This window comes from Lissotriton helveticus, chromosome 1_1 (assembly GCF_964261635.1).
Source record: "Lissotriton helveticus chromosome 1_1, aLisHel1.1, whole genome shotgun sequence".
NCBI lineage: Eukaryota > Metazoa > Chordata > Amphibia > Caudata > Salamandridae > Lissotriton > Lissotriton helveticus.
The window spans coordinates 1,339,751,034-1,339,778,270 of NC_136057.1; the positions used below are offsets into that span (position 1 = coordinate 1,339,751,034).

General features: G+C 47.5%; 1 protein-coding gene across 7 annotated transcripts in view; it reads right to left on the bottom strand.

Annotated features, from left to right (window-relative positions):
• The window catches only part of LOC144823836 (NXPE family member 1-like), a 518,225-nt gene that overhangs the window by 178,489 nt on the left and 312,499 nt on the right, over window positions 1–27,237 (bottom strand). The window contains exon 2 of one of the 7 annotated variants that reach the window (XM_078682723.1): window positions 21,735–21,804. The exons of 4 other annotated variants lie outside the window; for them this stretch is intronic. In XM_078682723.1, coding sequence (XP_078538849.1) covers window positions 21,735–21,743 — 9 coding nt within the window. In that variant the 5' untranslated portion in view covers window positions 21,744–21,804. Of the gene's footprint in view, window positions 1–8,735; window positions 8,856–21,522; window positions 21,548–21,734; window positions 21,805–27,237 lie in introns of those variants that run through there. 2 more of the 7 variants (XM_078682746.1, XM_078682739.1) reach the window with 2 other exon arrangements.

The following is a 27,237-nucleotide window of genomic DNA, read 5'->3' on the forward strand; positions in this document are numbered from 1 at the left end:
GACTCTGATGCCACCAGTGCTGAGTTGTTTTCTTCTGATGCCTCGGAGTCTGACTGTGGAGGGGAGGGTGCCGGAGAGGAGGGCTGTGAGACGGTGTAGGTGTCCCACGTTGCCACGCTGAGATCCCTTGATATGTATGTATGTATATTGATGTGATTCCCATAGGTATATACCGCCGTCAATTGACTGGACCATACCTGGCCCACACACAGATGTCCTACTCTATTGAATCAGTACTAGCGATGCCATTCGAGGGGTTAATAGTTGTTATTGGACTGTTTAGTATTATAATAATGTATAATGACAATAATGGCGAAGACACTTATAGGTTTCATATCTTTGGAGCACGACCGCAACATTCTCTGCTTATGACCATGCTCTGATCCTACGCCGCCCAGCCTCCGGGATGTGGGCCTTAAATGGCTGTGTAGTGCCGTTGGGATTGCATATTCTTATTGATCGCATATCAACAGTGTTAATGTCGTTATGCTCTGTGCCTTTCTTTTCTATGACTTCGCTACAGTAAAAATATGTTTTAAAAAAAAAAAAGATGGTCTTCTGTGCCACAGGGAGCCAGTGGAGCTTTCCCATCAGTGGTTTAGTGTGACAATGTCAAGACTGGCAAAAGACTAGCCAGCCCACCTGATTTTGCACCAATTGCAACCTGTTAATTAAAGTAGTTGCGAGTCCCAAGCAGAGGGCCTTTGCATAGTCAATCTGTCATATCACTAGGGTGATGATAATTTTAATGGCAGCTTTCTCTGTAAAATATCTGTAGATTCTCCTTATTCTTGGAAATAGCAAGAGGATGACAGTTCCAATCTATTGTTTGAGAGATAACTCTTTGTCAATATGAATCCCAAGGCTTTTCAATGCTTCTCTTAGGCATGGGGGGGGGGGGAAGAGCCTAATTCTAAAGGCCAACAACAAAGACTTTCATTATCCAGGGTTATGGCCTGACACCCATCATGCATCTGCATAGCTGCCAAGGTTTCGGATTGCTTATGTGTGACATTATCATAATTTCAGTGTAATTATGACTGACATTCAATTACTGGGTGACACTTTCTCGTGAGCAAAATCAAGCAACGAAGTTAATGGAAATGGATAAATAGCAGAAAAAGCACGCAATTTGAGCAACAAGAAACTCGAAGAAGATCTTCAAACTGCTGCAAAGCACCTGAAATGGAAGGGCACTGCCCTAGTGCCATGGGACAAAAGCAGTAACCCACTGAGCTACCTACATAAAACATTTGTGGGATGTGCAGGATACTCAGACTGATGACTTAGTGACGCTCAGAGCTGAAACAAAGTAAAAGTAGAGTTGGCCCACCAGGCTCATCCCAAAATGAGTTCATGTGTCACTATTCCGTATTCTGATAACCAAGATTCTTCTCTATTTACACAAAGAAAGACATCCGCAGAGAGACTGCATTAACTAATTAAGGTTGCAGAATGTAAAAGAGTACATTTCCCACCCTTTATGTGAACTTACATGTATTGTTCACGGAAAGAGTGGGCATTATTTTATACATAGTTATCTGTAGGTAAAAGACCAACAAAAACAGTGAACAATTATTTCGTCCTTTTAAACAGGTCTTTTCCCCTCTCTCTCCCACGCTCATACATTGTGCCCATTGTAATCAGTTCAGTGCTCTACTGCCGGACTTACCCGTGTCATCCAGATGTGCCTGCTATAGCAGGCTGAGACTCTGCCAGCAGGGAGAATATTACTGGGGCCGTACTGAATACTTTCCATGAAACATACCATCAAGTCTCATTTTAAATTGGCACCTATGATAAAAAGCTTCCCTCCAGGCCCAGCTAAATCAGTAAGGAGCTGATAATGTTAATTGTGTCTGGAAAAGTGGACTCGCAGAGCGGATTGGCTGCATTATATGAACACCGGAGCGCACCTTCTAAAGAGGGTCCCAAGAGCTATAAAAAGCATGACTAAAGTATTTTAGTGCAGTGATGCGGACACCAGCACTAAAATGCGTTAGTCTAACATATGATGCGTAGTACATGGCAGGGCTGACTGTATGACTTCAAACCAGTAACAATGACTTTCATTGTTAGTTGGTATGGCGTAACAGGAGTGAAGAACCGTTTTCAGGTTCCACAGAAGCCTCCTTGCCTTGCAACAGGGCATTTCATACCCATGAGATTGGGCACTATACAAATGTTAAATATTAATACCAATGAGTATTGGTGGTTCCAAAATCCCAATGATGATACAGATCTAAATACAAATACAACAATTACTTGATGACAAAGTATCTAAGCTCTGACCGCTTAACATTTCATAATAAAACAGCTGATAGTTTGGGAAGTCACACAACGAATCTGATTAGGGTAATCACCTCGCATGGAGGCAAATTCAGAGCAGCTACATTGAAGGACTAGGCAGGGATGCCCCCGGTCGCCTTTATTGTTCGCACTGGTTCTCGAGCCACTAGCAGCTTGGATCTGGGGGGGATTTGCTTATAAGGGGCCTCCGGTGGTCGGAGGACTGAGGATAGAATATCATTGTACGCCGATTATATCCTTCTGTACGTGGCGTCGCCCAGATCCTCGATTGCCAGAATCCTATGCGTTTTCACAACCTACCGGCAGTATTCTGGCTATACGATCAATTGGTTGAAGTCTGTGATCTTCATCCTACATGGCGGGCACAGACAGTGCCAAAAGACTGCAAGGCGCAGGTGGTGTTGGACGGATTCTGTTATCTCACGATCTTTGTTACCGCCAACCGCGAGTTGTTTATAGCAAAAAATGTAGGCCCCCCATTGGCTCATCTGAAGGACGACATGCAAAACACTGGAGAGCGCTTCCGCCCTCCTTGTTGGGCAGAGCAACGCTTTTTTTTTAAATGATGGCCCTGCCGCGACTTCTGAATGTCCTTCAGAACACACCCTTTTTAATACAGGACAACTATTTTAAATCCATATAGGGCGAGATAAGAAAGTTGTTATCGGATGGGGGGCTCCAAGAATTGCTCTTACCAAACTCACAAAGGGATGGTATGATGGTGGGATAGCTCTCCCGGATATTTGAAGCTATCACCAGACCTACTGAGACTTCTCAAGACCCAAGGTCAAGAAACTGTCAAGACTATTTTTACAGCTGGATTTAGTGTTAGCAAAGAGGCGGTGACGATTCATTGGATGAGTGTGCAGCCACCTACACTACAGAATTGGGCCAGGGCCATGTTAGAATGGGCAACGGCAGAGGTAGTTAGTATGAGACGAGTCCGAAATGATGTCAAACTAGAGGATGGCGCGAGTGCATGGCAGGGAATGCTTGTGGAGGCTCTGCTTCGGGAGGAGATCAAAGCCTCTCCCTCACAGAATACTGCGGGGTTGCAATCTGGGCATGACAGCAGGGTATGTATATCACCCGTGATAGCCTAAAGGGCACATGGTGTAACTGAGTTATTGCACTGGTTTCATACTGATTATCAGGATATGTATGTGATGGGAAGAGTGTATCTAGCTGACCCGGAGGGAGGGAGGGAGGGAGCTCTTTGTATAGGATTTGGATATTGTTCTTTTGGATCCTCCTATTTAGGGAGGTGTACAGTATATGGCATCGGGTAGATACTCTTCCTACAAAGTGGCACTCTATTGCATAGTCCTTGATTTATGTAATGAGAAGATTTGTTTTATGATTGCGGGAATTATGATTGTAACATACTGAGTTACTTGGTGGAAGAACAAGTTAAAATAAAAAATATAAAAATATGAGCGTTATACACCCTGCCAAAAAAGCTCCACCTTCTGGCACCCGGCACAGACATAGCATGGGACGATAGGTGAGATGGGATGGAAAACAAAATCACACAAGCAACTCCGCTGTGGGACTCTCAACTCCTAGAGAGACTTAAGTAGAGGCAGGTATTTGACAAGTGGAACCTGTTGGGTGTTCGACAGTGACAGATGTGTGGAGGGGAGGTGAGGTAAGATCATTCACTGAACTACAGAAATAATTTGACTTGGCTCCTTCCGAGGCAATCCAGTATTTACGACTTCGCCATACCCTACAAGCAACTCTCCCAAAAGGGGACCCACTTCCAGAGTCGTCCCGCTCGAAAATGGATTACTGGAGGAACACCTGACCAAAAAGGCGATTTCACTAACGTATAAAAAACGAATCCACCATGCTCCAGACAGTTTAGCCCAGTTAAAAGTGAATTGGGAAATGGACATCCTGGACTGGCAGGACGAGGAGTGGCAAGAGGCAATAGCCTCTCCCCATGAGGTGGCGATCCAAGCTCGGTTTCGCCTGGTGCAACTCAAAATACTTCACAGGGTCTATATTGCTGAACGACATTGGTAAAGATGGGGAAAATAAAGGAAGCTTCCTGTCGTAGGGGCTGCCATCTGGTGGGTACTTTCTTTCATATAATATGGGCTTGCCCCAAAATTCAAGAATATTGGTTGAAAATAATCCAATGCTTGAGTGGAGTGTATAGAAATGAGTTGCAATGTTTGGCAAAATGGTGTCTCCTGAATGTGTGGGAGGCGACAAATTTGAGTTGCGGAGATCAAATTGGGGTGACACTGGCTTGAATGATCACCAAAAGGAACATAGCAAGGGCATGGGGTCGGATGTGACCCCCTCGGTGGGAAACTGAGAGGAGGTATATGGCTGGTGCATGGTAGCAGAGAAGGCGGTTAGGGGATGTCCTCTTAAATGGGGGATAGGTCTGGAGCAAATGGGATAACTATAGAGGCAACCCATGCACACCGCCAGAGCCCCATGGGAGGGTGGAGGAAATACTGGAGGAACGTGATTAAGGAGGGCGGAAGGAAGGGAAAACTAATTGGTGCCAATGTATGGAGTGTCAAAAATGTAAAACTTGTAATTTGGTGCAGTATTGGAATGCTCATATATGTATCATGCTAACTGCGTGTTGTTGTTAAAATAAAAAGATCAGTAAAAAAAAATAACACATTAACTAGCACAATAGTCTCCCATCCGATAGATGGTCAAACTACCCAACACTTCATTGGGTGACATCATCTGGGATCCCTGCCCACAGGTATGGGAATGGGATAGGAAAAGCAGCATCCAAGACACCGCAGAGAATCACAACTGGTGGAGGAAGGGCAGGGACCAAGCCTAGTCACATCATCAGTGGGTCCAGCTCTTCTAGTCTGGGTCCAGTGGCTAAATTCCATACAAAAAAGGTTGCATACTTTCTAGTAAAGCAATGTCATGGAAACTAATGGGAACAACTCTTAGATCAGCCAGGACCAAATGTGCGCTACGGCAGGCATCACTGACTGCCATCTTATTTTACTTTAGTATAGCAATTCCAGCTGAGGTACACTCTTTTATATTTCAAAAGCATACCTTGAATTGTTTCACTTCAACACATTAGATTACATTAGTGCACTGCAAGACCTTTTTAGAATTAGTGAACTTGACCCTTTCTGCCCTGAACATTTTGTCAATGACTCAACGGAAGCCTGTTTTCTTGTGCCTCCTATAAGCACCTTTACTGTTACCGATGGAGTTATGATCTCATAAACAATATAGAAGAGTTTTGTGTACAGTACACATCTTGAGCTGAATTATTTGAAGGTGATTTAAAATATGATGATCACGGTCAAGGAGCCACAGCTAAGAAAATACACAGTTTATTCAGGTTGGCAAGCAGGGATTGAATATGCTATCACAAAAAACCTAAGTGTGTTCAAATCTGATGTCAACCAGTATCCCCACAAGAAGGACGCCTTGAGTGAGACAAAAGACAATTCAGTTTGTGGCCGCTCTATTGTCCATTGAACCACATATCAGTGAGACCTCGCTTTGTATTGCTCTGCCTGCAAATTGAAAGACTTCTGCTTCAGATTTCATCATTGAGGAAAATGAGGCAATGAAAGGTAAAAGTGACCTACCCACAAATAGAATGTGGGCAGGTTGATAAACGACATGTTTGACCAATACTAAGGTCTAGCCTTGTCAGTCTGCTATAACCACCAGCCTGCAAGTTTTTGATTTAGTTACAGCCCGGTCCACTTCGGAGTTGAGGCTCTAACCACACACACAACCTCTGACAATTCAGGTCCTGCATGTATCAAGCAGTTTATACTACTGTGTTATTTATATGATGTTGATCATTAAAAAGAAAAAAAGCCATTTTCTTTTATGCATTACTGTTTAAGGCTTTAAAAATGTCGGGGCTGATTTACAAGCCCTGTCCGCCACATTTGCCCCGCCGATGCATCACTTTTGTGACAGTGGCGGCACAAAGCCAGCGCCATGCTGCGGGGTATTTACAACGTGACGCATCTAGGGAGATACGTCAGATTGTAAAGCCCTGCACCACATGTGGGCGTTCCAGCACAGGGGGAGGGAAAGGGGGGGGGGCATTCCGGTGCAGGAACGCCTCGTAATAGTGGGTGAGTGAAATCTACAAGATTTCACTCAGTCACGTTTAAGGCCATGCTGCGTCAAAACCCTGCGCATGCTTGAAGCAGGAGTAAGGATTGACGCAGCATGTTGAGAATAGGGGCACCCCGAGCCTTGCTGGAGCTGCGTTGCGACGCAGCTCCAGCAATGCGCCGCCTTTCCGCCAGGGGATGCGACACGTATCTGCCCTTCCGTGCGCCATGGTGCACCGCATTGTAAATGCGGTGCATCAGTGGTGGCGCACGGGTGGGCAGATGCGTCGCAACTCTTCGGGCGCATCCTTGCTGATTAGCAGAGATGCGCCAGAAGTAGTAAATCTGCACCGTCATTTTTATTTTGAGCCATGAAAACATGGATTTTTTTTTGCTTTACGAAATACAGTTGCAGTAAGCTTGTGCAACCTCTAGTCCAACTCTGATTTATCACAGATATCCTGGCCAAACAGAAATAATGTACTTATTAAATATCATGAAACATCTGTTGGTTAATACAATCACTATAGATGTCCGTTTGAGCAACCAGAGAGCAACAGAATTGAATCCTGGTTGGTGTAGCAGGGAATAGTGAGCTGGTATTTTTAGTGAGGTCCCCGTCTGTGACAGAAAGCACTGTGAATGTATACATTATTATTTTAAATGTGCATTACACACAGCATTACAAACCAGCCCCCACCGCTGCAAACCCCCGCCCCGCACCACCACCCTTCAAGCTCTCCAGGGAAACGACTGTTGCCCACTACACCCATGCCGGCTTCCAAGCAGCCTTAACGTCTGTAGATTAGTCAATTGCACACATTTACATTTCTTTCAGGCAACAGACACCCTGGCAAGAAGGCTGTTTCAAGTTTAGCTCTCTACCTTTCCCTCCGGATGAAAGCACAGTAGGCCCTCTTCCTCTCCACTTCAGCTGAGGTGTCTGAAATGGTTAGAGTTGACCTTCGTCTTTTAGTACAAAGGCTAAAATTGAATGCTCTCCATTGAAACATGGATGACGGACATTAGGGCTAATTTAGGGACAGACCGTCTGAATTACAGAAGGGTGGTCACCTTAAACTGGATGTCCAATCCATTTGGACAAAAAATGCCCTGAACAAGATTCCCACCAGAATTTGGGATCCCACAGAGTGATAGGCTATTCATTGCAGTCGGCAAGCGACAGTAGAGGAAAATGGACTTCCCAGAGTCTGTTTCCTCTAAGAACAGACTTGCACGCAACACTTGGTGATTTGCCACTATTAGAGGGGTCATGCAGTGTGGAGAAACAGCTATCTTCGACCATTACTGCACTTCTAACAATCTCCTACAATAGGCATCCTAGTTCATTGAGGTCATATGGGGTGCTGCGATCCAGTGACATCATGCACTGCAGCACCTTTAAAGCAGCACTTTCTAGCAGCGGCGGCCACCATAAACGAAGGGTGGTGAGGCGGTGTGGTCTCGGGAATTGAATATAAAGAAAACATACCTTTTGCAGCCGGCCGCTCCAGTGTGGCATCTCCTTGCGCCATCTCTCCTCTTCCGGCCTGCTGGTCACAGCTGCCCCTGGGACAGACTCCCTGTCCAATCCCCGTGCTGCAGAGCAAGCCATGGGATAGGTCTGAGGAGGTAGAAAAGATGCCCTGCTCAGACCAGGGAGTCTGTGGGGTCTCTTTAGCCCGGCTGCTCAATACAGCTTGGCTGGAGAAAACCTAAGTGCGCATGTAGGTTTTGGTCAGCCTGAGACGACCAGCCGAAACACATATGCGCACTTAGGGAGTGGAGTGCATGTCTCACTCCCCCCCCTCACATACCCTGACCCCGCCCCTCTCAACAGCGCTGGCTAAAACATAATTTTAATTTACATTTGCTGGCTCTGAGCCAGGGAGTGGGGCAACACTCGGAGCCACTTCTACTATCTAGAGCATTTCCAGCAGGCTAGCCTGTTTTTAAAGCTGTCCCACATGGAAGCAGCCCAGTTTAACAGTAAGTCATGCGTCACTGAAGTACACACTTGCTAGAACTAGAGGTGCCATTCTGCTGGCACATGTCAGTGTTGTCCCTCCCCTTCTAGCATAACTCGCCCTGAATCTCATAAACGGTGCTTTAAATGGGCAGGTACTACCCGATACGGAGTGCCTGCACTTCTTTAATTTGAAAGCGGGAGTATCTGCACTTTTTAGCACGGCTGCAATACATTTATTGGGAGAGTACCAGTACTTTTCAGGAGCAAATAGGTACTCTGAATAGAGAATACAAGCACTTCTGTATTTACAGTTTAAGCTCTACATTAAACAAAGATTTTAGGTTCAAAGATCTCAGGACTGCGTGATGCCTTACTTCTCAGCTCAGATGCTTCTGAAGAGGTGCTTGCTCACATCTTGGTTCATCATAGCATCTTGTTTGCCGGCTCAGAGGGCGTTCAAAAGGTACTAAGGCAGATCACCGGGCTGAACGCTGTGCTGTTTCTGAGCTAGTAGTCAATTTCCTGTAGCTAGGCAGTAGCGGTCAGTTTCCTCCTCTTTCTTTTTCAACCAATACATCACTGCTCTGCTCAGGCCCTTCTGTGCACACAGAAAAGGACATGTTACTCACATCCTGTTTGTTAGCACGGCACCTTGTGTAACGCTGCCACACATTGATGAGTACTGTGGGAAGTTGTGATACCAGGGTTGTACAGGCATATAGGGCACTCAGGCAGTCCCAGAAGGGGTGGTCTGACAGGATGGTGAATGGGCTGGCTTTTGGCTATTTATAGGCCTTTTTTTTATGATCTTGTGAGCCAGTTTTAACTGTTGATGTCAGTGGCATTACCACAGAAATTGGCTGCAACAAGTACAAATGTGTGCAATTTCCCACATCTTCCCAAAACATCTGTGCAATGTGTGGGAAGGTCGAGTGCCGACGACATGACAGCTCAAAACGTATTGTGGAAACATCAAAATTATGTAGCACAAAACGACCTGGTTTTGCAAGAGGGGCACCTGCTGCATTTTTTTGTCCCGGGCTCGTCGGCGATCTAGAGAAACCTACCAAACCCAGAACGTTCTGAAAATGAGACACCCAGGGGTCCAAGGATGTGTGGCTTGCATGGATCCTCCAACATTTTCTTACCCAGAATCTCCTGAGAACCTCAAATATAGCTAAAAAACCAAAAATCAACATTTTCTCACATTTCTGGGTGGAATCACTGCGTCACCACAATTTTTTCACCACCCACATTCCCACTATCTCCAGAATAAAATGATACCTCACTTGTGGGTGTGCTCAAAAAGTACTAAAATGTCTAAAAAAAAAAACAAGTGCTTATCAGTTCGCTCTCCTGAGCCACTACACGTTTTTGACCCATCCGTGTCACGACATTTGGCCCACGCACACAAGTGAGGTATCATTTCACTCGATAGATCAAGGGTAACCCTGGGTGGTAGGAAATTTGTGACAGTACTGTGATACATTTCCATTTGAGAAAAAGTAGAATTTGTAGCTAAATGTTAGGTTTGCAGATGATTCTGGGGATTGTCCATGCAAGCTCCCTGGACTCCTCCGGGTGTCTAGTTTTCTGAAATGTCTGGGAGTGGTAGGTTTCCCTAGATGATTGCGGAGTCCAAGACCAAAAACCCAGATGACCCTTTGGAAAGCCAGGTCATTTTGTGGTAGATAATTTTAATCCCTTCGCTGCTAGACCTTTTCCCCTCCTGTGCTAAGCCTTTTTTTGGCGTTTTGGGGTAGTGCGCGCTTAGGCCCCTGTAACTCTTTGACCACATAAGGTATCCACAACAAATTTGCTTCCTTTTCTTCCAACATCATGTGGATTCTAAAGGTGCCCAGGGTTTGTGGATTCCCTAGGAGGGGTTCCAGAAATGAAGCAAAATACAGTGAACTTTTAGTTTTTTCAGAAAAATTGGAAAAACGGGCTGCAAATGAAAGCCTCTGGGTTTTTCCCTGCAAATGTTCTCAAAAAAGGGTTTGTGGGGCTGCAATCTCCATTTTCTCAGCTTTTAGGGAATGACAGTCTTTTGTCAGAGAACCAATATTTTTCACACAGTTTTGGCATTTTTCTGGGACATAGCCTATTTTTGCTATTTTTAGAGCCTTCAACCTCCTTCCAGGTAATGGTAGAAATGAGTTTGAAAGCAATAATGGATCCTGGAAAGCTATACATTTTCAAAAAGTAGACAAAATTCTGAATTCAGAAAGGGGTAATTTGTTTAAATCCATGAAGGTTTCTTTATAGAAACTAACATTTAAATATTGGAATAATTGAACATTAGTTGAAAAAAAACAGCCTTTTGTCTCAATGTTTTCACCTATAACTTCTTGTAAATTTGACAGCTCTTTAAAAGCAATATACCGTTACATCCGTTTGACTTTCCTGGTTGTGGGGATATATATGACTTGTAGTTTCACCAAGAACCCGACGAACCCAGAGCCAAAAACTGAGCAGCATCTTTCAATGGTATATTATTATTTACTGGGTATAGAGCACTTATTCTTGGAAAATGTATACATGGAAAAATCGGTATGAAAGACACCTATGCATTTCTGAATTGGGTACAAATTATAGAGTTTAGAAACAGTATATATTTGTACATTCTCAAAATTGGGAATACTCATACTAGCATGAGAATGATTGTGTAAAAAAAAGAATCTTTTTGAAAAATGACCAATGTCTTTCATTGGGAAGGGAGAAATGCATGAAAACTCAATAGGTAATAACAGTTGATTTACAAATCTGAATTACCCTAAGTCTCCCGATAAAAATGGTACCTCACTTGCCTTGGTCTGCCTGGTGCCTGCGACAGGAAACAGCGCAAAACGCAACGTGGTCGCACCAAAATTTCGCCGTGTAAACAGGCCCTTTTTTGGCAAAGTGCCTACCTTTCGTTTTTGAACCCTAGCTCTGCCGGCACCTGGGGAAACCTAGCAAACCTATACATTTTTGAAAACTAGACACCCAGAGGAATTCAGGATGGGGTGACTCAACTGCCTCCCACCAGGTTCTGTTACCCAGAATCCCTTGCAAAGCTAAAAAATTTACAAATAAAACGCATTTTCCTCACATTTCTGAGGTGGAAAGTTCTGGAATCTGCGTGGATCAACAAATTTCCACCCACCCAGCGTTCCCCCAGGTCTCCTGTAAAAATGGTACCTCACTGCCTAGGTCTGCCTGGTGCCTGCGACAGGAAACAGCGCAAAACGCAACGTGGCTGCACTGCAATTTTGCAGTTAAAACTGGCCCTTTTTTGGCAAAATGCCTACCTTTCGTTTTTTAACCATAGCTCTGCCGGCACCTAGGGAAACCTAGCAAACCTATACATTTTTGAAAACTAGACACCCAGGGGAATTCAGGATGGGGTGACACGACTGCCTCCCACCAGGTTCTGTACCCAGAATCCCTTGCAAACCTAAAAAATTGACAAAAAAACGCATTTTCCTCACATTTCTGTGGTGGAAAGTACTGGAATCTGCGTGGATCAACAAATTTCCACCCACCCCGCGTTCCCCCAGGTCTCCCAAAAAAAATGGTACCTCACTTGCGTGGGTAGGCATAGTGGCTGCAACAGGAAAAGGCCCAAATCGTACGGTGGAGAATTTAAAATAACCTATGGCAAAATTACCTTCTTTTGGGGGGGGGCGGCACCTGAGTTTTTGGCACGGGGCTCGGCGGCAAAGTTGTGAAACAATCAAAGCCAAACAGTTCTGAAAACTAGACACCCGGGGGAGTCCAGGGAGGTATGGCATGCATGGGTCCCCCAATGTTTTCCTACCCAGAATTCCTTGCAAACCTTAAATTTAGGTAAAAAAATCACTTTTCCAAACTTTTTTGCGTGGGATCTCCGTGCCGGCACAAATGTCCTACCACCCAGCGTTCCCCTTGTTCTCCCGAGTAAAATGATACCTCACTTGTGTGGGTGGGCCAAAGCAGAACAGGCCAAAAATGTATTTTTAAGAAATTGTAGCATTCAGGATTGACACATTAAGCACAGAGAATTCAACTGTTTTGGGGTCATCCTAGTCACAGGCTTTGGCCCACCCACACAAGTGAGGTATCATTTTACTCGGGAGATCAAGGGGAACGCTTGCCTATGTCAAAACCACCAGCTTTTGCAAGGGGGGTTACCTGGGTTTTTGGCCCCGTGCTAGACGGCCATCTAGGTAAACTTACCAAACTCATACATTTCTGAAAAGCAGACACCCCGGGGCTTCCAAGGAGGTATGGCTTGCGTGGATCCTCCAATGTTCCTTTACCCAGAATCCCTTGCAAACCTCAATTTTAGCTGAAAAAAAATCATTTTTTCACACTTTTTTGTGTGGGAAAGCGTGGCATCACTGGGCTAACACAAATTTCCTCCCACCCAGCGTTCCCCCAGGTCTCCGGATAAAATTGATACCTCACTTGCGTGGGTAGGCATAGTGGCTGCAACAGGAAAAGGCCCAATTCATACGGTGGAGACTTAAAAATTACCTTTAGCAAAACTACCTTATTTTTTGGGGAGGGGTCACCTGAGCTTTTGGCCCGGGGCTCGGCGGGCATCTTTGGAAACTACCAAATCCAAACAGTTCTGAAAACTGGACACCGGGGGAGTCCATGGAGGTATGGCATGCGTGGGTCCCCCATTGTTTTCATACCCAGGAATCCCTGCAAACCTTAAATTTAGGTTAAAAAAAACACTTTTCCATACATTTTTGCGTGGGATCGCCGTGCCGGCACAAATGCCCTACCACCTAGCGTTCCCCTGATCTCCCGAGTAAAATGATACCTCACTTGTGTGGGTGGGCCAAAGCCTGTGACTAGGATGACCCCAAAACAGTTGAATTCTCTGTGCTTAATGTGTCAATCCTGAATGCTACAATTTCTTAAAAATACATTTTTGGCCTGTTCTGCTTTGGCCCACCCACACAAGTGAGGTATCATTTTACTCGGGAGAACAAAGGGAACGCTGGGTGGTAGGACATTTGTGCCGGCACGGAGATCCCACGCAAAAAAGTTTGGAAAAGTGATTTTTTTACCTAAATTTAAGGTTTGCAAGGAATTCTGGGTAGGAAAACATTGGGGGACCCACGCATGCCATACCTCCCTAGACTCCCCCGGGTGTCTAGTTTTCAGAACTATTTGGCTTTGGTTGTTTCACAACTTTGCCGCCGAGCCCCGTGCCAAAAACCCAGGTGCCCCCCAAAAAAAGAAGGTAGTTTTGCTATAGGTTATTTTAAATTCTCCACCGTACGATTTGGGCCTTTTCCTGTTGCAGCCACTATGCCTACCCACGCAAGTGAGATACCATTTTTTTCGGGAGACCTGCGGGAACGCGGGGTGGGTGGAAATTTGTTGATCCACGCAGATTCCAGAACGTTCCACCACAGAAATGTGAGGAAAATGCGTTTTTTTGGTAAATTTTTTAGCTTTGCAAGGGATTCTGGGTAACAGAACCTGGTGGGAGGCAGTCGTGTCACCCCATCCTGAATTCCCCTGGGTGTGTAGTTTCCAAAAATGTATAGGTTTGCTAGGTTTCTCTAGGTGCCAGCAGTGGCTAGGGTTCAAAAACGAAAGGTAGAAACTTTGCCACAAAAGGGCCCGTTTTTACTGTGAAAATTCCGGTGCATCCACGTTGCGTTTTGCGCGGTTTCCTGTCGCAGGCACTAGGAAGACCCAGGCAAGTGAGGTACCATTTTTTTCAGGAGTCCCGGGGGAACGCGGGGTGGGTGAAAATGTGTGAGCCCAGTGATGCCACACTTTTAAACACAGAAATGTTTGGAATTTATTTTTATTTCAGCTACATTTAAAGTTTGCTAGGGATTCTGAGAAAAGGAACGTTGGAGGATCCATGCAAGCCATACCCCCTTGAAAGCCCCCGGATGTCTACTTTCCAAAAATGTGTGGGTATGCTAGGTTTCCATAGATGGCAACCGAGGAAGGAGTGAAAAACCCATGTGACCCCCCCTAGCTAAACCAATTAGTTTTGACAAAATTAGTTGTTTACTTGTGCGGCGTGACAATTTGGGCGCAATATTGCAAGGAAAATATGACGGACTTTGTGAGTTTTGCAGGATATTGTGGATACAATTAATTGTTAGATTTCACCAGAGAGACATCACCATGTAGTCCCATGGGTTTTCAAGAATATCTACAATTGGCAGGTTGTTCATAAGCGGAATGTACACCTTGGCACAGAGACTAAGAAAAACAAGATCCCTACACAGCCATCTATTCCTCAAACACACACACATACTGGTTGGATTTGGCACGAGGGCGAGAGATGATTCTGTATATATAATTTTATTAGCAAGAGATTTCACAAAAACGAAATGCACTCAATCAATCAATCAAGGACATTTATAGAGCGCACTACTCACCCGGAGGGTCTCAAGGCGCTTGGGGGGGTGGGGGGGGGGGTGCTGCTACTGCTCGAACCGCCAGGTCTTCAGCTTCTTCCTGAAGGAGAGGTGGTCTTGGGTCAGGCGCAGGTCGGTCGGGAGGGAGTTCCAGGTCTTGGCGGCCAGGTAGGAGAAGGACCTTCCTCCTGTTGTCGTTCTTCGGATGCGGGGGACGGCGGCGAGGGCGTGACTGGCTGATCGGAGGTGGCGTTTGGGAGCGTAGAAGTTGATGCGGTTGTTGAGGTAGCTCGGGCCTTGATCGTGTAGGGCTTTGTGTGCATGGGTGAGGAGACGGAAGGTGATTCTCTTGTTGACGGGGAGCCAGTGCAGGTCTCTCAGATGTCCGGAGATGTGGCTGCGTCGGGGGATGTCGAGGATGAGTCTGGCTGAGGTGTTCTGGATCCGCTGGAGTCTCTTCTGGAGCTTGGCGGTGGTTCCGGCGTAGAGGGCGTTGCCGTAGTCCAGTCGGCTGGTGACGAGGGCCTGGGTGACCGTCTTCCTGGTCTCGGTGGGGATCCACCGGAAGATCTTCCGTAGCATGCGCAGGATGTTGAAGCATGACGAGGAGACGGCGTTGACTTGTCTGGTCATGGAGAGGGAGGAGTCCAGGATGAAGCCCAGGTTGCGTGCGTGGTCTGTCGGTGTGGGTGCGGTGCCCAGGGCGGGGGGCCACCAGGAGTCGTCCCAGGCGAACGGCGAGGAGCCCAGGATGAGGACTTCCGTCTTGTCTGAGTTCAGTTTCAGGCGGCTGGTCGTCATCCACTCGGCTACATCTTTCATCCCTTCGTGAAGGTTGGCTCTGGCAGCGGCGGGGTCGTTGGTCAGGGAGAGGATCAGCTGGGTGTCATCGGCGTAGGAGATGATGTTCAGGTTGTGTTGGCGTGCGATGGGCGCGAGGGGGCTCATGTAGACGTTGAAGAAGTTGGGGCTCAGCGAGGATCCTTGAGGGACGCCGCAGATGACTTCGGTGGCCTCTGACTTGTACGGTGGTAGATGGACTCTGTGTTCTTCCGTCGAGGAAGGAGACGATCCATTCCAGTGCCTTCTCCTGAATTCCGACGTTGCTGAGGCACTGCACTAGGGTGCGGTGGCAGACAGTGTCGAATGCCGCGGAGAGGTCTAGGAGGATGAGGGCCGCTGTTTCTCAGTTGTCCATCAGGGCTCGGATGTCATCGGTGGCAGCGATGAGGGCGGTCTCGGTGCTGTGGTTGGCTCGGAAGCCCGACTGAGGGGTCGAGGGATCCATTGGTCTCGAGGAAGGCGGCCAGCTGTTTGTTGACGATCTTCTCAATGACTTTGGCTGGAAACAGGAGGAGCGAGATGGGGCGGTAATTCTTGAGTTCGGTGGGGTCCGCTGTTGGTTTCTTTAGTAGAGCGCTGAGTTCGGCGTGCTTCCAGCTCTCCGGGAAGGTGTCGGTGTCGAAGGAGGTGTTGATGATGTCCCGCAGGTGGGGTGCGATGACAGCGTCGGCCTTGTTGAAGACGTGGTGAGGGCAGGGGTCGGTCGGAGATCCGGAGTGGATGGAGTTCATCATGCGGACGATGTCATCGGTGCTGATCGGAGTCCAGGCGCGGAGGGTGGTGGTGGGCGGCGTTGCTTTGGTCGTTGTGTGCGATGGTTGAATGCTGAAGCTGTTGTGTATGTCCGCGATCTTGTTGTGGAAGTAGGAGGCGAGGGAGTTGCAGAGGTCTTGCGATGGGGTGATGTCGTTGTTTCCGGCGTTGGAGAGCTCTTTCACGATGTTGAAGAGTTCCTTGCAGTTGTGTGCGTTGTTGTCCAGCCGGTCCTTGAATGCAGTTTTCTTGGTGGCGCGGATCAGTTGGTGGTGCTTCCGGGTGGCAAGCTTGAGGGTGGTCATGTTGTCCGGTGTTGGTTCCCTTCTCCAGACTTTCGAGGGCTCGGCAGTTCTTCTTGGAGCTCTTGAGTTCGTCGGTGAACCATGGGGCTTTCTTGCTGCCGGGTCTGCTGGGCGGGGTCCTCAGAGGGGCGAGTTCGTCCGCGCAGTTGCTGATCCACTTCGTGAGGTTGTCGGCGGCCTGGCTGGGGTTCGCTGAGCTGGCGGGAGGGTGCTGACTCAGGGAAGCGGCGAGCTGGTCGGCTGTGATCTTGTTCCAGCTTCTTCGGGCAACCTGTTGCTGGTGGATCGTCGTTCTTCTGAAGGTGAAGTGGACGCAGCTGTGGTCCGTCCAGTGGAGTCCTGTGGCGTGGCTGAAGGCGATGTCTTTGCTGGATGAGAAGACGGCGTCGAGTGTGTGTCCGGCGAGGTGGGTGGGGGTGGTCACCAGTTGCTTGAGTCCGAGGTTTGCGAGGTTTTCCAGCAGGGTGGTGGTGTTGCGGTCGTCGTTGTTCTCCAGGTGGAAGTTGAGGTCCCCGAGGAGGATGTAGTCGGCTGAGGGGAGGGCGAGCGGGCTGATGAAGTCGGCGATGTCCTCGCTGAATGGTGTGCGTGGTCCCGGGGGTCTGTAGATGAGGGTGCCGCGGAGGGTGGTCTTGGGGTTGACGTGGATCTGGAAGTGCAGGTGTTCGGCGGGTGCGATGGTATCGTCGGTGTTGGTCGTGATGCGGATGGTGTTCCTGTGAATGATGGCGATGCCTCCTCCTGTCTGGTTGACGCGGTCTCTCCGGATGATCTTGTAGCCGTCCGGGTTGGCGATGGCGATGTCGGGCGCTGAGGAGGCGTTCATCCAGGTTTCCGTGAGGAAGGCGACGTCTGGGTCTGTGGTGTCGAGCAGGTTCCAGAGCTCGACGGCGTGTCTGTGGACCGAGCGGGTGTTGAGCAGGATGCACTTCAGGTGGTTGCTGCTGGTGTTCTGCTTGGTGGACGCTGGTGCAGTGCAGGTCCGGATGCAGGAGAACTTGCAGGACTGGCAGATGAAGGGTCCGTGGGTGCGTCTCGGGGTGGCTCGGTAGCATCCAGGGGTTCGGCCGGCGTTGAGTGCGTTGAGGGTGGCGGCGTCGTACGTCCGTCGGGTGGGCTGGGGTCTGCGGGGGCCAGGGGTCCTGGCGCTGGGCGCGGTCCAGGCGAGGACGGGCGCAGACGGGCTTACCTTTGGCACACCTTCGGCGCTCAATCGGTGCTCCCGAAGCACGCGTCCGCTGCGCGGTCGCTCTGGGGACGTCATAAGAAGGTAGCCGGTCGGGAGGGTCTGCGGGGAGGCGGGAGCGCGAGCCAATCGGCTGTCGGGGGGGCGGGGTCACGGGCTGGGGCGGCGGGAAAAGCTGGAGCCGGCTTGGCGGCCCTCGAGAGGCTGGGGCGGCGGGAAAAGCTGGTGTGGGCTCGGCGGCCCTCGGGAGGCTGGGGCGGCGGGGAAAGCTGGTGTGGGCTCGGCGGCCCTCGGGAGGCTGGGGCTGCGGCAGCGGCAGCAGGCACAGGAGCGTGGGGGTGACCAGGCCCCACGCTCCTGTGCCTGCCTCAATTACATGGACAAAAAAACTGAACCAATGACTCGCAGCTCGTGAGCTGTAAAGCCACTTCAAGGCACCAACCGCTTTACAGGCCATTCACACACCTTTCATACCTGACACACAGAAGACCATTCACACCACCAGGCACAAAAGCAACACATCACAACATTAACAAAAAAAGTGACAAGGTGCGTCCTGCTTCAAAAAAAAAAAAAAAAAACCTACACTGACATCAAGTTTTCAAACACACACATACTGGTTGGATTTGGCACGAGGGTGAGTGATGGTTCAGTATATACCATTGTAGTAGCAAGTGATTTCACAAAAAATGAAATACACTGTTAATAATGGAAAGGACAAGAAACTGAACCATTGACTCACAGCTTGTGAGCTGTAAAGCCACGACAAGGCACCAACCGCTTTACAGGCCATTCATACGCCTTTCATACATGTGACACATACAAAACATTCACACCGCCAGCCGCGGACCCATCACATTACTACACTTCCACCAGCAGACAACGCCAATCAAGGGCCCATCACTTTCACACGCCCACATTCCTGACACAGCAACAACACAAACTCATGGATTACATGGAGTGGCGCTAAACTAGCACTGTGTGTAGTAACCAGCATTAAGTCACTTCCCACACACCGCCAGCAAAGCACCAGTCCACGCACACCACCAGCCAAGCACCAGACCACACACACCGCCAGTCAAGCACCAGACGACGCACACCGCCAGCCAAGTACCAGTCCACACACACACCGCCAGGAAAGCACCAGTCCACAGACACCGCCAGCCAAGCACAAGTCCATGCACACCACCAGCCAAGCACCAATCCAAACACCACCAGGCAAGCGCAAGAGCACGCACACCGCCAACCAAACACCAGACCACGCATACCGCCAGGCAAGCACCAGTCCACACATCCCGCCAGGACAGCACCACTCCACACACACAGCCAGCCAAGCACCAGTCCAGGCACACCACCAGCCAAGCACCAATCCAAACACACCAACAGGCAAGCGCAAGACCATGCACACCGCCAACCAAGCACCAGTCCACAGACACCGCCAGACAAGCACCAGTCCACAGACACCGCCAGCCATGCGCCAAACCATGCACATCGTCAGACAATGGACATACACGCAAACCAACATCATACTTTAGTTTTTTTTCAAAAAAATAAACAAATTGCAAATTGATACAAATCTACTAACACAACAACTAAATCTAAAAACACTACACAAATGCCAACTTTGAAACTGAACACTAAGTTTTAAAGATTAAAGACCAACCAGTTCACTTTACCACTCATGGATGCTCTCAAAAATTCTTTTGCGTGTGGTACAATCTAAAACAAGCAGGTACACACAGCCCAGGGTTTGAAGGGCAGTCGGGGCAGTACATACGAACCTCCTTCCGCAAACCTCTTCGCCAACAGACTCTACATCTCCGACTGGGAAAGTCTTTTGAGGTTGTAGGAGGAATTTGATCAGGAAAGTGGCGATCTTTCAATCTGGCAACATCCTCCACCACTCCAACTCTAGGAACACTTGCCTGTTCCACTAAAACAAGGCTGCCTATTACAGACTCCTGAAACTTTACAAACGTCATCGTTGACTGGGGACAAGATTTCTGGAACACAACAAAAGCATTAAAGGTTGCCAAGTGGAAAAGATGGATAGCCAACTTCTTGTACCAAATGTAAGCCTTACGAAGAGCAGCATACGGTTGCAACCTCTGATCTACTCTGTCAACACCACCCATGTGCCTATTATAGTCCACTATGCACACAGGTTTGCGCGCTTCTGCAACCTGACCCCAAACAGTCACCGGTTCAGTGCTTTCATCATGTATGAAAGTCAACATGTAGACATCTCTCCTGTCTGAAAACTTCACAGCTAGAAGCTTCTCACAACGCAATGCACTGTCCCCGAGCAAGCTTTTGACAAACAAGTTCTTTTGGGAAACCTTTACGGTTTGAGCGGATTGTGCCACAAGCAACAGTGTTCACTTTGGCCAATTCCCTGAACAACCACACACCAGTGTAAAAGTTATCTACATATAAATGATGGCCTTTGTTAGAAAATCCACGACCAAGTTCCCACACAATTTTCTCAGTCACTCCAAAAGTCGACGGACAACCAGGGCGGTTAATCCTGGATTCCTTACCGGTGTACACCCTGAAATTAGAGACATATCCAGTCAGACTGTCACACCGCACATAAAGCTTAATTCCACAGCATACCCTCTTACTAGGAATGTATTGCCGAAAAACCAAGCGGCCCTTGAACAACAGCAAAGACTCATCCACTGCAATTTCTTTCCCAGGATAAAAGATCTCAGGAAATAGATCAACGAAATGATAAATGACAGGCCGAATCTTGAAAAGACGGTCACAATCAGGGTGATCTCGTGCCAAAGCAGAACTATTGTCAACAAAATGCATCATCCGAAGCAGAAGCAAATTTCATCACGACTCATGACTGCCGAAAATATAGCTGTTGCCATCAAGGGACTAGTAGACCAATATGAAGCCATTGATTGTTTCCTAAGCAAGCCCATCAAAAAAAGTAAAACCCCAAAACCTTTTCATCTCCTCCAAATTTGTGGGAGTCCACCGGGTAGTTCTAGCGTGGTGCTTAAGGCTGGCACTGTTCACCCTCAAAAACAGTTCTGCATACAAATTAGTCTGCTCTACAATCTCAGCCAAAAACACATCATCCATAAACAACTTGAAAAAATCAATTGGCAAAAAGTTTTCAGTGTTCACCCTACACCCTGGAACACCAGTAAATTCAGGCAATGCCGGCTGCACCATGCCTGGTGCAACCCAGAGGTCAGAACTTTCAACGTCAAGTCTTGCAGCCGCAGGCTGCCAACCAGCTGCCTCTTGTCTCACTACACCAACTGGAAGTCTAGCAGCCACAGGCTGCAGCCCAGATGCCTCTTGCCGCACTATTGGCACAGCAATGTCCTCCGCAACCACAGGCACTTCATCCACACCAAAAGTAGCTTCATCAGCACTCGGAGTATCTTCATCATCAGATGAAGCCATGTGTAGAGAAAACTCACTACCTGAATCTTCACCTCCCACCTCTGGCTTAGAATCAGAGTCAGTCTCTGGACCATGGTCAGAGGAAGAATCAAAAAGCATTCCAACAACTTGCTGAGCAGTAATCCGGCGGTTAGCCATTATCCTTACAAATAAAGGAGTCTGCACAAACAACTCAACAACCCCAACACTGTGCAAAGTAAGTAAAAAAATGTAAGCCTTTATCACAAATATCTATATATTGAAAAAAATATACAATTCATTTACAAGAGACAGCTACACTCACCAGTACCTACTCTGCAAAGACACAGCAAATAGGCAACGATATCCCACTAGAAAGAATAAAAAAAAAAACTTACATCTACAGAAGTATAAATCAAGAACAAAAGCAAAACATGTTTTACAATCACAAAAAACAGAAACCAAACATACTCTTATTATTACACACTTTGCAAAAAATACAATTACATTACAATTGAACAAAAAAAGGTCTCTTACCAAACACATGCAACTACACAAACAGCAGAACAACAGAACCACCAGTAACGGAACCGCACACTGCAACAATCTAAAGAGAAAATAAAACAATACACATTAGAAGAAACAAAAACAACACACATTACAACAGGCTATGTCACAGGGTATGTCACAAATGGGGTGTCTGTCCCCATGGGGGGCAGAATATAAATCATTATAAACGTGGCCCCCCTGGAAGCAACCCTACGGAGGGCAGAGAGGCCAAATAAAGACACTAAAACATATTTTTGAAAACAAATGGGCCCAAGGAAGCGACCCTTGGCCAAGGGGTCGCTTCCTATAAAAAAAAAATTAAAAAAAATTCTGGTGTCTAGTGGGCTTTTCTACCCCCCCTGGGTCCAGATTCGGCCCAAAAAGCAGCCAGTGGGGGCAGAAAGGTCTAAAAAAATGATCTAGCCCTCTGGAAGCGACCCTTGCCCAAGGGGTCGCTTCCTTTATAAAAAAAAAAAAAAGAACAGTTCCTGGTGTCTAGTGGGCTTTACTACCCCCCCCCCCCCCCTGGGTCCAGATTCGGCCCAAAAAACGGCCGATCTGCCCCCAGGGGGGCAGAAAAGTAAAAAAAAAAAATTTGGGCCCCTAGGAAGCGACCCTTACCCAAGGGGTTGCTTCCTTTATAAATTAAATGCAATCCCTGGTGTCTAGTGGGCTTTTCTGCCCCCCCTGGGTGCAGATCGGCCAAAAAAACGGCCGATCTGCCCCAGGGGGGGCAGAAAAGTCTGTAAATATATATGCCACCCAATTTGGGTAACAAATGGGTGTCTAGTGGGGCATTCCTGGTGCACGATTGCAACGCTGTGGGCGATCGTGCACCAGGAATGCCCTGCATTGGGACATCAGGGGAGAGGAAACACCGTTTCCTCCCCCCGATGCCTCAAGGCACCGAGAAACAGGCCCCCCGCCCCACCGGAGCAACAAAACTCACCCTTCCCGCTGGACGCGCTGGAAACAAATGGCTTCCAGCACGTCCAGCGCTTCCTGTTGACGTCGGCGCGCGCTGTGCGCGCTGATGCCACCAGGAAGCGTGGGGGGGCCAGGGGTGGCAGCGGAAAGTCTTCCGCTGCCACCCCTGCTAAAATGAGGAAAATAGATGCCCCAGGTGGGGGGGGGGAGCGCCAGCGCTCCCCCCGAGGGCTGTGCTGATGACGGAGCGGTTCCGTCATCAGCACAGCCCAACCGACGCTGATGACGGAACTGCTTCGTCATCAGCGTCGAAGGGGTTAATGTCGCCACAATAGGTTTTGGGCCCTTCCCAGTCACAGGCACTTGGTCCACCCACACAAGTGTGGTGCTTTTTTTTTGTAATCGGGAGACCTGGAGGAATGCTGTATTTTAGGAAATTTGTGTCGGCCTGTGATCCCGCAACTTTTCCACAAAGAAATATGAGGAAAATGTGATGTTTCTAGCTAAATTTGAGGTACGCAAGCCAAACCTCTCTGGACTGCCCTGGGTTTGTAGTTTTCAGAACTTTCTGGATTTGGTAGGTTTCCCTAGATGGCTGCCGAGTACGGGACCAAAAATGCAGATGATCCCCTAGGAAAGTCAAGTCGTTTCGTGATCGATAATTTTGATGTCTCCACAATATGTTTTGGGCCCTTCCCTGTCATCGGCACTTGCCCCCCCACTCCCTACACAAGTGAGGTAGCATTTGTATCAGGAGACTTGGAGGAACTCTGGGTGGTAAGAAATTTGGGCCGGCCCAGTGATCAAAGAAATGTGTAGTAAATGTGATGTTTTTACCTAGATTTAAGGTTTGCAGGGGATTCTGGGTAAGAAATCGCTGGGGAATCCACAAAATCCACACCACCAGCCAAACACCATCCAATGCACACCACCAACCAAGTGCCAGTCCACGTACACTGCCAGCAAAGCACCAGTCCGCGCACACTGCCACGCACGTGCCAGTCTACACACACCGCCAGCAAAATGCCATTACTCACACACAGCCAGCCAAGAGCCAATACATGCAGACCATCAGCCGGACAGTTCAGACACACACAAAATTTTTTTCCTGGTATCTAGAGGTTTTCTGCCCACCTTCCCCAATCGGGGGGCAGATGAGCTTAAAAATATTGCTGATCTGGCCCCAAGGAGGAGGCAGAAACAGTTAAAATCTGTGCTTATAAAAAAGGGGAGCGACCCTCGACTCTGGGGCTCCTTCCTAACATGCCCATAAACATACCCCTGTTGCCTAGGGGGCTTTCAGCAGCCCATCGGGGGGGGGGGGGGGAAGAGTGGGAGGGCGGCATATTGGGTGTATTAACCACCTTCTGGGAAGAAAGAATGTGCAAAAAGATTTTTTTTGGGGGGGGGGGGGGGGGAGTCAGCATGCCCATTCTGTAAAGCTCCCACCACCTACTTAAAGTAAAAATGGTCCCTGGTGTCTACTGGGCATTCTGCTCACCCGAGGGGGGCAGATCAGGGTCCGTTGCTTACATCTGCCCCACGGGAAGCAGAAAGATTGTGTCCCACCCAACCATTTAAACACTCATTTAACAGTATGTTCTTCCATCGACGTTTAGGTACACATATATAAAACATATTTATTTTAAAGAAAGTCACACATTCACTGGATGATGTCATCAGTGATGTCATTTGAGATGTCATCAGTGATGTCATGAGTGATGTAATATGTGACATCATCAGCAGTGCATTGCTGGCGCGCGAGTTATAGTGAGTACAACTAACTATAACGTGGGAATTTCAATGGTTTTGTACGAGTAAATTGTCCAGCTAACTATAACGGATGTGAAACCTATGGTTTTTTAAATGCTAATTCCTAACTATAACGAGTGTGAAACCTATGATTTTTTCTGTGAATTTCAAAGGTTTTTTAAAAGCTAATTCCTAACTATAACGTGTGTGAAACCTATGGTTTTTTTCTGTGAATTTCAAAGGTTTTTTAAAAGCTAATTCCTAACTATAACGTGTGTGAAACCTATGGTTTTTTCAGTGAATTTGCAACTTTTTAAAAAAGCTAATTCGTAACTTTAACGAGTTTGAAAACTACAATTTTAAGTGAAATATTGTGTTTTAATGATAGGTAATTATTATAGCTATTAATTTTTTTATTTTTCTCTAATTATTTCCTAATTCTATATTTGTAAAAAACTATTTTTTACATGTTTTTCATATATATGTTTTTTTTATTATTTGTGCACCGGTGCGCTCACGGTACGCGTACCGGCGCGCGCACCGGTACGCACAGCGAGAGCGCCCCATCGCGATCGGAAACAAAATTAATTTATGTATTAAAAGTAAATAATAATATATAAAAGTAATATTTATAATATTTAAGAACCGTATTTGAACTTTAAACGCATTCCCGAAAAACGAGCAAAACGTCACTGCTACGCGCCGCGTAAGCGCCCCCGGAAGCGCTCCAGGAAGCGCCCACGTACGTGCCGCGTAAGCGCCCCAGAAGCGATCCGGAGCGCGTAGCGTAAGCGCGTAGCGTAAGCGCGTCAAGCCATGTGACCTTAGAATAACACTTTTCATTGGTGCAGAACATTTTTTTTTTCCAAATATTGAGAAACCCACCCATTTCTCTCACTATTGCTTTGTACTTGGAGAGAGCAAGAGGTGTTCTGTGCATTATCTGCTTCTCAAAGTTTTCTGATCTACAGCAATGGCTGCAAAGGAGTCATCCAGCAGTGATTCTGATGTTTTTTTGCGTGAGGACCCTCCTCACGACAAAACAAAGGACCACTTCATTTGGAATTTCTTTTCCATCCCTGAAGGAAAAAAAAGGTTAATGCTGCTAAGGTAACCTGCAAGATATGTGGCACTACTTTATCCAGAGGCAATCCTAATAGGAAATATAGTTTTGGAAATGCCACTTTAATTAGGCATGTCCAGAGAAGACACCCAAATAACTTTGCCAGGGAGAGTGTCAGGGACCTGGCACGGAATTTACCAAGAGATGGCGGCAGCACCTCCACTGGTGGAGCAACAGCTTCGGGAACAGCACGTGGAAGAATGGTCCCTAACGTGCAGCCGGTCTTTGCAGGCATAACATTTCTATGCGTGGACTGTGATGAACTGCTCTGTTATGGGGAGCAGAGCGTTGAACTCATTGCTATGAAGAGACAGGAACACCGCTGCCCTCCCCGTTCCTAATTTTTCACATTTTTTTTGCTCCTGTTGAGCAGTTTTGGAATCCCTGTTTTTGTTTTTCCCCTGAAAAAAATACAAAAAAATATAAAATCGTTATAAAAAAAATATTCTAAAAAAGGAAAAAAAAGTTTCAGAACGACCTCCAATTCTCAAAAAAGAGCTGTATTCTTTACATATTTTACAATTCTTTTTTTCAGAAAATGTGTACTGAATAAATGAATGAATAAAATGAGTGAATGAAGGGGAGAAAGTGATAGAGGGATCAAGTGACAGAAGACGAGTGAGAGAAGGTGAGTTGTAAACAAGAGTGAGTTGAAGTGAAGAGAACGAAGGAGAGTGACAGGCAGTGACGGAAAGAAAGGAGTCAAGGTGAAAAAAGGGGATTGATATTGAGAGAAAGAGGGTGACGGATGATAAAGTAATGGGACTGAGAGTAAGGCAAGGGGAGTGAGGGAGAAGGAAGGTGGACTGATTGAGAGGGAGTTGATGACAGTCAGTGTTTGAAGATGAGTGAGGGTAATTGAAGGGAAGTGACAGTGAGGGGACAGAGGGAGTGAGGCTAAGAGAGAGGGAGTGAGGAAAGGGGAGTGAGGATGTGAGAGGACAGAGGGAGTGAGAGAAGGAGTGAGTGAAGTGGAGTAAGGTGAGTGAGGGAAGGGCAAGGAGTGAGGGAGCGAAGGAAGGGAACAGAGGGTAACAGGACTGAAGCAGAGGTAGTAAGAGAAGGTGACTGGGGGATGAAAGTAAGGGGAAGGGGAATGAAGGATGGAGAATGAAGGGTAGTGAGGGAACCGGAGTAAGGGAACAGGAGTGAGGGAGGGTGAGAGAACAGCAGTGAGGATGAGTAAAGAGGGGTGATAGAGGGTGGATAAAGGCAAGTGAGAGTGAGACTAGGGGAGTGAGAGAGTGAGGAAACAGAGGGAGTGAAGGAAAGAGTGAGAGAAGGGGACTGAGTGAGGAACCAAAGAAAGGTAAGTAAGGGAGTGTGGGAGAGTTAAAGGGAGTGAGCATGAGGAAAGGGGACTGAGAGAGTGAGGGGACGGAGGGAGTGAGGCTAAGACAAAGGGAGTGAGGGAAGGAGAATAAGGATGTGACAGGACAGAGGGAGTGACAGAAGGAGTGAGTGAAGCGGAGTAAGGTGAGTGAGGGAAGGGCAAAGAGTGAGGGAGCGAAGGAAGGGAACAGAGGGGAACAGGACTGAAGCAGAGGTACTAAGAGAAGGTGACTGGGGGATGAAAGTAAAGGGAAGGGGAATGAAGGATAGGGAATGAAGGGCAGTGAGGGAACCGGAGTAAGGGAACAGCACTGTAAGCACTTTAAATTATTTTTTTCACTCATTTTTTTACACAGT